The following is a 12,190-nucleotide window of genomic DNA, read 5'->3' on the forward strand; positions in this document are numbered from 1 at the left end:
TAATAATTATTATTTTAATTGTATTTTAATTATTATAATATTTTATTATTTTTAAAATATTTAAATATAAATATAAAATAATAAATAATAATAGCAGATTGCATGACAATTTTACAGATACAATAATACCAGGTGGACTGTTACGTGTAAAATATATAGTCTGCCCCCCCTGGAAATTGTGTTATATCAATGCGGCCCGCGAGTCAAAAAGTTTGCCCACCCCTGGTCTAGAATATGGGAACTATTATACAACTACAAAGTTGATCACAGACCAGCGGCCTTGGGTGTCCTGGTTCCAGTTGCACTTGTGGACATCCTTATGTTCAAACATGGTGTAAAGCAGGGGTGCTCACACTTTTTCAGCATGCGAGCTACTTTTAAAATGACCGAGTCAAAATGATCTACCCACTACAAAAATGCAAAACATCTATTTATTTTCAAATGTATTGAGGATTATTTGTACGTACAATGTATGTTGATGTACCTTACATAACCAAATGAGCCAATATTGCAAAACACACATAATTAACATTTATTATTATTAACATAATATTAACATTTTTTGTAATTACCTGAGTTTACTTTGATGACTTGCACTGAATTGAACCAGCCAGGGATGCATAGTCCGGACAGTAGCTGCTGATAGCCAGCCTCAAGCACACTTCCAAATGTTTATCAGTCATGGATAATATCCGTATCATAATATCCGTATAATATTCCATATCCGTATGGAAGTAATATGTTTTTTGCCTTTTTACTTGGTCCAGTTTTTGCCTTTTTACTTGGTCCAGCTCCTTCACTCATTTTAGTGAGGGCTTAAAATCTCGCAATTCGCCGACTAGCTTAGCACTTTGCATCGTTGTTTACGCATGAGCGGTGACCTAAAGGTCAAAATTCAGTTGTCATCTGACTGGTTGTCCTGTATGTCAATCAAGTAACGGGGACTGATGATAGGCTGACATCGTAAGTTCTGCTGCACTTAGAGACGTTGTTTGATTTGATTGGTCGCCCGAAGGGCAACATTCAGTTGTCATCTGAATGGCTGCCCTGTATATCAATCAAGTGACGGCATTGATGCTGGGATGATATTTTTTTAATGTCACGTCGCGATCGACGAGCGATCGACCAGTACCACCTCCGCGATCGACCGGTAGCTCGCGATCGACTTAATGAGCACCCCTGGTGTAAAGAAATAAATGGTGGTTCACACAGAAGTCCAATAATTGCACCGCACGGGTAAGTAAGTAAGTAAACTTTATTTGTATAGCGCTATTCTCAGTATTTCACAAAGCCCATATTAGTAAATATACAAAATACAATCAACAGGTCTGATTCAGTATGGGTTAAAATGTTTGTCTAAACCAATATCGAAAATCTTAAGATTTTAGATGATCTAGCTACTTGCGTATCAAAGGAGGTTTGTGGAACCATTAACAAATTCTGCCCAGATGACCTCAGGGCAGAGGTGTAAGGCTTGATGAGATCATCAATATATGCAGGAGCCTGTCCATGTAGGGCTCAATATGTAAGGACCAAGATTTTATATTGAACACGATACACAACAGGGAGCCAGTTGAGGATGCCAGGATGTCCAGATCGCACCCTTTCACATGGGCATTGAAGTCTCCCAGTAGTTCACTACATAGCCTTTACTGGAGAACGTTTTGGACACTCTGATCCAAACCCTAATCTAACCAAATCCCCAAACAATTGAGCTCCAATCCTGTATTATTGACACATTTTTAAAAAATCACACACAAATAGCGTAATCAATAATTTATTGATCATTAATTTTCTGTGCCACTTAACCCTCATTGGGGTCGTGAGGGTAGGTAGAGGTATCGATCCTGATTTTGTAAATATACATTTTGGAATGTGATATTTTATATACTGTTTGGTCAAGAATCATTCACATTGTACAGTACAGTGATAAGGAAGGACAGAACTATATTTAGAGACCATACAACATACATTATGATTGTTATTGTATTATTACATACAGCTATAATGGTGAGTCATTTAAACCATTTATTTAAACAATGACACATGCATCACATGGGACACCAGACAAAGGAAAATGAAAACATGAAGAATGTTTAGTTCACAAAATGTATGTGAATACGAGAGATGCTCCGATAGATCGGCCAGAGATTAGTATCCACCAATTTCCGTAAATACACATGATCGGCATATGCTGAGAAATGCCTTTGAAAGCCGATAACAAAAAAACATAGAAGTGCAGTGATGGGAAGAACGGCGTTTAAAATAACATTAGTGTTACTAACTTTTTTCAGTAACAGGTAATCAAACTAATTATTTTTACTTTTACTCTCCACCATTTTTTTTTTACATTTTTTACTGATGCCGATATCATTTTTGACACTCATTTTTGACACGTTACTGCACGTTACTGAAGCCGCCTAAAAATATATCACCGACTTCATAACTAATGTTGCAGGGTGACAAGGGAGGGGGTGAGATAACACATAAGCAATGACGATTGGCTCTGGTGTAAAATTGCGTCTTCAGCCAATCAGAGAATATGCAATATATGCAAGAAAATTTGCAATATATGCAATATGCAATAGTTACTTTTACTGGTAACTAGTTACTTTTGTAGTGGAGTAACTCAGTTACTTTTTTTGAGAAGTAACTGTAACTAACTACTTTTTTAAAGTAACGTGCCCAACACTGTAAATGTGTGGCGGTGATATGACAATTCATGTCATGACAACACAGACATGACAGCGTGACCCAGGCTACTCCAATCCATGCCAGTGTTTGATCACTCCCTTAATAAACATATTGGTGCTCGACTTCTCTTGTACCTTTCTTTACACCACATCTACCAGGTAACTAGCTAGAATTCTCCGCTGAGAACTCTCCTTTTCAGACTCCAAATGTGACTTTTTCACCACTGTGTTTGTTTTTAAAACAAACAAGCAATGCGGTTAGTTTGGAGCTCGCTTTTGTCCTAGAGAGAAGTAGATAGTACATACCCGATTTATGTAATATGTTTTTCAAGTTCCTATTGTTGTCATACGAATTAGGTCCTGTCCTCCGAACACTATTTATTTGTTGACATTTAGAACATGACCTGCTTGCCAGGGGCCCTTGGAATTGTCTAATGGCAACCCTGGACAATAACACTCCTAAATACAGTACACAGAAAAATGGACAGTTAATCCATGCCATTGGTATCGGCCAATGTCATTCATGGATGACCGGTATTGGAATCGGCACCATTAAATCATTCATTCATTCATTCATTTTCTACCGCTTTTTCCTCACGAGGGTCGCGGGGGGTGCTGGAGCCTATCCCAGCTGTCTTCGGGCGTAAGGCGGGGTACACCCTGGACTGGTCGCCAGCCAATCACAGGGCACATATAGACAAACAACCATTCACACTCACATTCATACCTATGGACAATTTGGAGTCGCCAATTAACCTAGCATGTTTTTGGAATGTGGGAGGAAACCGGAGTACCCGGAGAAAATCCACGCGTGCACGGGGAGAACATGCAAACTCCACACAGAAGATGCCCGAGGGTGGGATTGAACCCTGGTCTCCTAGCTGTGAGGTCTGCGCGCTAACCCCTAGACCACCGCCCCCCATTAAATCATGATCGGAATAAATCAAGGATGCTAAATTGTCAAGGCACATGTGGTCCTCCGTAATCCTAGTAAAAATATCTAACAAAATAACAAGATTTTGTAGCATGTGTCACTCAGAACAAGATGCATAAGAACTTGTTAGGTGTATAGATGGTGCTGCAATGTCTGCCTCTGTCTACCAGAAGGAGCCAGAGGAGGCTGAAATAATTGCAGCACACCAATGAATGTGTTGCTCAGAAGCAATGCATTGTGGGAAAACTTTAAAAAAGTCGTTCTTTCATTTTAAACTCGTATTGGTGCGTTTTTATATTTCTCAGGTATACCTTTTGAGTGTTAACTTGCTGTGTGATGAGTTTAGTGATCTTTCTAAGATGACCGTTATATTGTTTTACGGTAATATCACAACCTTATTCAATTTCCAATGGGCTGACAAGCTTGTTGTGACTGCACTGATAGCTTGTGATTGGATCCTGCCAAATGAAGCACTAACGACAAGCTCAGTGGCAATTAGTACTACAATTAGTACTAGTTCTGAAATAAAGGTTATGTCATGGGATTAAAATTTAACATTAGCTGCACCGCTGTATAAACCACAGGGTTCAATGTTTAAGAAAAAAAGTAGTAGTAGTTAGTAGTATACACCATAAATTAGGGTAAATGACAAATTTAGGAGGATAGAAAACCTGTTTACAACCTTGTAAATAGTAAATAAGGGTTTTAACATTATTAGAGTCCTTTAGACATGAAATAACACCCCCATAGTCACCTTTACACTCCTACTACCCAATATAATCAATATTAATAAAAAAAAAACACATATAAGTCATAAAATAGACTCACATGTTAGCATTGGAGGAATTTTGCAGGTATTTTATGACATTCTTCTGAAAGCCTTATATTTGTCCATCCATCCATTTTCTATGCTGCTTTTCCTCACTAGGGTCACAGGGATAGGCTGGAGCCTATCTCTGTTGATTTTGGGTGAGAGGCAGGGGACACCTTGGACTGGTCGCCAGCCAATAACAGGGCGCCTTATATTTGTATTTTATTTATTCATTCATTCATTTTCTACCGCTTATCCTCACGAGGGTCACAGGGGTGCTGGAGCCTATCCCAGCTGTCGAGCAAGAGGCAGGGGACACCCTGGACTGGTTGCCAGCTAATTGCAGGGCGCCTTATATTTGTATTTTATTTAATTTAGCTATTTTTATTCTTGACAGTGCTTCATTTAGGCAGAAAATATGCTTTAAAAAGCTGATTTTGGACTATTTATGGGCCATATTCAATCATGAAATGGCAATGATTTATCAATGAAAAAATGTGATAGAATAAAGCCGTGAAATATGAAGCGAGATTACTGTATCAAGATACATATCATTGACATAAGACAATTTTAAAATAGCTTCAACAATCAGTACAGGTTGATCACGGTATAAAATCGTCATTATATATAGTTGGGTGCTACCTCAATGAGAAAGTATGCTTACTTAATATATAGCCCCAGCATCTACACATCATATACATCAATGTGATCTCCTGATGTGTATTTGTCTTCTAGCAGCAGCTTCATCAGCTTGGCACAGGAGGCCTCACACGTGAGCAGCTGGCCCTGAGCAAACATGTCTGCAAACGCCTGCCTCATGCTGCCAAAAGCTGTTTGGGTCCGGGCCAACGCCTGCATGTCTGTGTCCAAAGGACCTGCACACAAAACACTTTGGTCATTTTGGAATTAAGAGTACAATCTTGTTGTTTCAATTGATCGCATAATCAGCAAGTTAACACATCACATAACTAACTATTGCTACTACATGGGGAATAAAAAACTAAGCACTAAACAGAATGTGTAAATTCAACCATTATTTGTAAACACCCGCAGGGCCACAAGCGTCCCACAGTAGCACTGCATGTCATGTTGCCAGCTACAGTTGATGCTAAAGGGTTAACAAACAGTCATTTGAAAATGCCCAATGGGCCGGATTAAGACTGGTGGTGAGCCTGATGTAGCCTGTGGCCTGCAGTTTGCCCACCCCTGCCCTACTACACCATAGGGCACCAACGCATTTTGATATTTTGTAAAATATGTGAAACAGAAAAGCTTTGTGTTATTGGTGAAGAAGCCTTTCATGAAGCCTTCACTCCCCCACCCCCATTTTTGCTGTTTTTTTAACTTTCTTCTTAAATATTCTTTTCCTTTTGTAACATAAAACTGACAACTTTTGTTTCTCATATTAGATTTATTTCATTACTTTTCATTTTCACAACTGAGCTACTTCCTCATAATATAACAAGTTTACTCCTAACGTTACTCTCATCATTTTTCTCTTTTTATTATTATTATTTTGACTTCATTCTTGCAAAACTGCAGTTTTTTATATTCATGCTGCAGTTTTTCCTTTTCATTTTCCAACTATTTCAACTTTCCTCTTGTAAACTTTCTTCTCATGATGATGACATTATTGCTATAATATTTTGGCTGTATTCTCAGCACAAACATTTTTCTTCAACCTAATTAGCCAAAAGATTCAAACCATCCCAATCGGAAAACATTGCGCTACTTCAAAATATTCTGGCTATGTATTTTTGCAATTCCAAAAAGATCCAGTTATTCCCAGAATTCCACATTTCCACGCCCAAAAATCTTCATTGAAATGAATGACATTTTCCAAACACTTAGTTAACACTTGTCCACATCACAAAAATTCCCCACATATCCTGTAAATCCCAATTTTTCATACAACATTCACACACATTGCCTTTTGTAGTCAATAGGTATAAGTAAATTCATATGTTTGCTTGAAATATGAACAACTTCTAACCTGGAGCATAATTGAGCACACGCAGTTCTGGTTCTTCTTCTGCCAGAACCTTAAACATCATGTCCCGGGCCGCCTTGCCTGTGCAGTACAGCACCCAGGAGGGGAACGGCTTCAGGGCACATAGCGAGGAGATGTTGACCACACAGCGTCGCAGACCTGCTTGCTTTGGAAAAGCCTGGAGTATGCCGGCAGTGAGGCACAGGGCGGAGCTCACGTTGAAAGACAAGTAGGAATCAACCTCAGCCATGCTGGTGAAGCTTGAGGAGAAACGGGACACGTCACCTAGAGAACCTTGGAGGAGAGAGACAGAGTGAGAGGTGCAATTTTCTACGGTGAATAGCTGATGAGGCAGCAGAACTGACAAGCATTTTCATCTAAAAGACTAAGTGGTGTATTCGGCAAAGCGAGTTTCATGAGTTAGCGAGCTGTATAGAGCGGAAAGCCGGACTTGCATCTTCAATGACGGTAGCGCTCTTCTTTATCGCCATGGTCGGGACTAGGTTTATGTTCAGCTTATTTTCAGCTTAAAATGGGCTATGAAAGTGCCGCTGTTTCACCGTTTAACTCATTCAGAGACAGTGTCACCATCTACTGAGAAGACATGGAAAACATTTTTAAAAAGAGCTTTGCCTGAAGATATTATCCATCCATAAGCAAAATAGATTTTCAGCCGAGACAATATGCCTAGATATGCTCACGCAAGAACCAGAAATAAAATGCAATATGAAATGTTAATAATTCATGTCAGCAGATGTAAATGTCACAGGAGTCCTTGCGTGAGTATTCACCCCATTCATCCTCTTATATTAAAATACTTGTTGGAGTAATAAAAATGTTTAAAATAGGTATGCAGATTGTCATGGGGGCATGTGAATAAAAATAAGATTGTTACATTGCCCATCGTGCCGCATGACAGAACTTAAAAGTGTAAATGTTACACTCTAGTGGTGACGTAAATTATTTGTTTTCATTTTCTGTGCGTTAAAAAAATAGTTAATTTCAGCTAGCTTAAAGTGCTGTCATTGTGATACACCTATTTCAACTATGAATCCATCTAAAAAAAAAAAACTCTAACAAAATTGCATCGTTTGATATACATGCTGTGATGTGTGATGCATTAACCCATTTAATCCCAAATTTTTCCCAGGCACAAAAATAATCACATCATTTTTCATTAGTATCCCTTGGAAACAAACAATCAACATTTTTAGAAATTTTCATGGAAAAGTGTGTTAAAAACTTGGTTTTATGATCTGTCACAATTGTGACCGGTGGGATACTTGTACTTGTATACTTGTACTTGTATACTTGTATCAACCACTGGACAGACTCAATATAAGTCTATTTGACCTGTGCAACGTGTTTGTGTGTTATGTGTGTGCGGAGGTGGGGGGGGGTTTGCTAGTGTGTGCATGTGTATTTGTGTGTGTACGTGTTGTGTATATATATATATATACACACACACACACAACATTCATCAATGTATTTCAAGACACTAACTTTATGCGGGGCAGACCTAGGACACGCTGGAGGGATTTTGTCTCACACCTGGACTGGGAGCACTTTGGTGTCCTCCCGGTGAAGCTGAGACTGCTGACCCCGCAACCCAGACCCGGATAAGCGGAGGAAAATGGGTTGTAGAACGAAGACATTTTTTCCCCCCAACTTTTCTTACTAGATGCCAAAGTACTGTTTGTAACTGTATGCAACCGCCAAAGCGATATGTTTGTGAACTGCATGGTACAGCTTGAAGCGCTCCATGTGCAGTGATACTTTGTATTTCTCACATGCATAGGTAGTGCATTTCTCACAAAGGCGAGGTCTCTGGAACTGGTGCATCATGTTAATTGGCCAGTTAGGCCTGTAGGAAGCTTTCGTGTCGTAGCTTGCGTGATCTTCAGTATTACTACTCAGTAGAGATCTCCTTCCATGGCTCACTGGTTTCGTTCCAAAACATTGCAGAAGGGACTCTGAGACTATCCGTGAGAAGTTGAGCAGGTCGATGCTCCTTCCAATAACATCGCTGTAAAATGGACGGCCATATTTATCAGAGCGCTGTTGATAGACCATGCAAATTTCCCCACTGAGGGACGAATAAAGGCATATCTTATCTTATCTTATCTTAAAGACGGGCCACCACTTCTTTTTTGACCTGATTGAGATACCTGTAGGTCGTCGAGGTCTACACCACCCATGTGCTTGGTATTGGCTGATGCATTTTGGTTGTTGGCAAGTGCACATTGATGCCTGTACCATCTCTTGACATGGGTTGACAATATTATTGTCTTTCCAACAAACCAGCAGCTTCTCTCCTTTGCACAGAACCTCAGAGGTTCCCCTGGATAACTTTACGAAGGTATTCAGTTGTATGAATGGGACATCAAACAGGTGGTTCTGCCTAATGGTTCCAGACCACCTATATCCTATTTTTTTTTATCTCATCCATGGGGGAAAGAGTGGTAAAGAAGTTGTCATGGAAGAACTTGCAACCTTGAGGCACCTGAGCTTGCTCTACCAAACCTATGATAATGCTGGGTCGCTGACCAAAGCCTCTCACTGGGAGGAGTGTGTGCAATCTACAGTATGGCTCCAAGTGGTATGTGCATTCATTGGATGAGGCAAGACTCCATACCTTGTAACCAAAGCCATTGGTTTACCTTTGATGAATTGTTTACATCCACCTTGGCTATAGTATGGTATCATGTTCTCATCTACTGACGGCCATTCCTGTAACGGCATGATTTTGTATGAGTGATTAAGTCATTGAAGATGGGTCTAACCTTTAAAAAATGGTTCATCTGTGATCTTGGAACCCCATGAACTGAGGCCATTATATCATCAAGGGCATTATATCCTCATTGTATCAAAATGGTGGGTGGGTGTGGTGGGTGGGGGGTTGTGTGTCTGTGTGTAAAATTTGGGAGAAAGTTACATAGCAGCAGAAAGTAAGGTAGAAAGTTAGCCTATGTGTATAAGCATGTAGATACAATGGGTTATCCCACTGGTCACAATTGTTGTCAGTGACATGTTTGTGAGTTCTATGGCTACATGAAACAAAGTTGAGTAATTGCAAATGCATATATCAATACTAGACACCTTAAACATGATATGTACCAAAAATCTATGTATTATCTTTACTTTGCTTTACTAACATTTCTTTGCTAAGAATAGCTAGCAGATCGGACAGGCACAGATAATTGGGGAGCTAATATAAGGCAAGACGCAAATCTGTTGTTTTTTCACATTGTTAATAAATAACAGAGACCTGTGAACCCCCAAGTCCCGGGTCAGTAAAAAAAAAAAAACAAACTCGGGAGTTTTGAACGACTCGTCAATATTCCACCATCTCTAATTCAAAGTGAAACAGTGCAACCCAATCAGAATGATGATATTTGTATAAAAGTAACAAGTTGTCAATACAGCTGGACAATACCTTACCAGCGTTATTGAACAGAATAACATGTTGGATGTCCTCTGAAAAAGCTTCTTTCGCGGTTCGGACGACACTCTCCACTCCTTCCATGGACGATAGATCCGTCACGACACACCGAACCTTTAGGTCTGACCCGGACATCTGTTTCTGTAGAGCCCGCAGGTCGTCACCTGACCTGGCCACCAGGATTAAAACCGACCTGGGCTTCACCAGCTGGGACACTTCATTCGCTATTGTTCGGCCAAAGCCTCTGGAGGCCCCGGTGATAATGCACAGAGCTCGGCCCAGATGTTCCATTTTCTCCGCGGAATGCTTGCTGGTCAACTGGGCGGAACTAACCGACTTCTGGCTGCTTGAGCGGTGGTTCTTCTTCTTGTATTTAATAAGCGTGACTCAACACTATCGCCATCTCTCGGTTTTATTCTTATTCACAGTGCCACTGGGCGATACTACAATGTTGGTATCGATCTGATACGGAGCATGGAAGATACTGGCCGATACTAATGTGTCTTAAATTGAAAATGTTTCAAGATCATTAAACGATTTTGTTATTTTGCATTTAATCGGTTTAACTAAGACAATCTAGCACAAATATCACCAAAATAATACAATTATTCCTTTTCTTGACATATAGTTGTTTGAGAAAAATCACGGTGGGCGACAGGAGCAAACACATCCAACATCCAAACAATCCACAGAAATGATACAAAACACCACAGAATCCACAGTGCACATGAAACATACAATACAACATACAATTACACAAACAGCTACATGTTCAAAAACTAATGCAAAAGAAACACACACACACACCTGAGACAACTGCATGGGATACTACATCTTCACAATATAAAGTTTAAATGAACCAAGCTACTAGGGAATTAGCCATGCTACCAGCATCCTAGCCAGGCTACTAGCATGTTAGCCATGCTATCAGGGATAGCAATACAGTAAATGTCTTAAGCAAATGTCCAATAATATTGGCACACCAATATTGTCATCCCAAATTTGGCATAAAAATGTATATCTGACAATATTGGTATCAAGTTTATGCCATTTATTTAGTTTTTTTGTTTGTTTGTTTCTCATATTGCAACCTAAAAAAATATTTTATGCTACTAAAATGATATTTTACAGTTTAATTGTCATAAAAACATGACTTTTTTGTTAGAATATGACTTTTTCCTAATATTATTTTTTGACTTGATACTCCTAATATTACAGCTGCTTTTTTTTTTTTTTTTTTTTACAATATTATGACACGATTATGATTTAAAAAAAGAACATCTTGATGTCAACTTTTGCCCAGTGGTACTGTCAACTAAAAAAAAAATTTCTTTTAACATTTTGACTTTATTTTTGTAAAATGACAACATTTCTGTTGTTATTTTGTACAACAATTTAAACTTTGTTCTTGTAAATTATGACATTATTCCCATAATGTTGTAAACTTTCCCCAATCACATTTTCAAAAAATGCCAACTATTTTATTTTGCTTCTCATAATATTACCACTTTCAAAAAATGTCCTTTCTCTTTAACATTTAACTTTATCCTGCTGAAAGCTGGACTTTTAACACCACTGGTCTAGCTGACCTGGTGATGAACATGTCCCCTTTCGTGTCCACAGGCTTTACTTCCTCTTTGGACGGTGCGTCAGTGGTAATGAGAAGAGCCTCAAAGTATTCCTTCCACAGTTGAGGTCAGCAGGCATCCATCCCCACTGTACACAGTGTAGACAGGGCACTGCTTCTCCTCTTTGAGGTGTTGCACAGTTTACCAGAACCTCTTTGAGACTGACTGAAAATCGTGCTCCTGAAGTACTCACTACACCAGGGGTGGGCAAACTACGGTCCAGGGCCAAATCTGGGCTCGCCAAGCATTCCAAAGTATTTCATTGAAACTTTAACATACAAGCTGGCAACATGACTTGCAAGTGGTCAGAGTCAATCTGAGACAACCTTTTAATGGTTTAAGTAGCTTTTCACATGCCGCGATCCTGACAAACAAACACAAGTCAACAAATATGTGACACACAACTTACCATACCCACTGCACTGTCTGGGAAGTACAAATGGAGGGACTGTCACATACTCTTTGTCAATTTTTACTGTTCATAGGTCATATTGTATATCACACATCCTTTATTATTTATGTACTTCCGGGTGTCTTATTCAGTTAAAAAAAAACCCTGTAAAATCCAAGCACATGCACATATATCACATTGTATGACACGTTTACAGATCAAATAAGACCAATTATTCCAGCTGGGCTGTTACAATGATAAGCTTGCACGTGTATCAAATATATATGACCCTTGTTGAGTC

The 12,190-nt window shown here is 39.3% G+C and overlaps 1 protein-coding gene across 1 annotated transcript; it reads right to left on the reverse strand.

The window, feature by feature from the left end:
* Positions 1-1,761: 1,761 nt before the first annotated feature.
* Positions 1,762-10,260, reverse strand: spra (sepiapterin reductase a). Its single transcript, XM_058064269.1, has 3 exons — positions 9,870-10,260; positions 6,432-6,722; positions 1,762-5,313 (listed from the first exon to the last, which is right to left on the reverse strand). Exons 1-3 carry the CDS (start codon positions 10,159-10,161, stop codon positions 5,123-5,125), a joined length of 774 nt encoding a protein of 257 aa, XP_057920252.1. The 5' UTR covers positions 10,162-10,260; the 3' UTR covers positions 1,762-5,122.
* Between the last annotated feature and the right edge of the window lie 1,930 nt (positions 10,261-12,190).

This window comes from Doryrhamphus excisus, chromosome 2, assembly GCF_030265055.1.
Source record: "Doryrhamphus excisus isolate RoL2022-K1 chromosome 2, RoL_Dexc_1.0, whole genome shotgun sequence".
Lineage (NCBI taxonomy): Eukaryota > Metazoa > Chordata > Actinopteri > Syngnathiformes > Syngnathidae > Doryrhamphus > Doryrhamphus excisus.

Coding starts and splice junctions, on each gene's coding strand:
- spra (XM_058064269.1), bottom strand. CDS start 10,161: ATGGAACATCTGGGCCGAGCTCTGTGCATTATCACCGGGGCCTCCAGA. Junction 6,723..9,869: donor TATTCTGTTCAATAACGCTG/GTAAGGTATTGT, acceptor CTCTCCTCCAAG/GTTCTCTAGGTGACGTGTCC. Junction 5,314..6,431: donor TGTGCTCAATTATGCTCCAG/GTTAGAAGTTGT, acceptor TTTTGTGTGCAG/GTCCTTTGGACACAGACATG.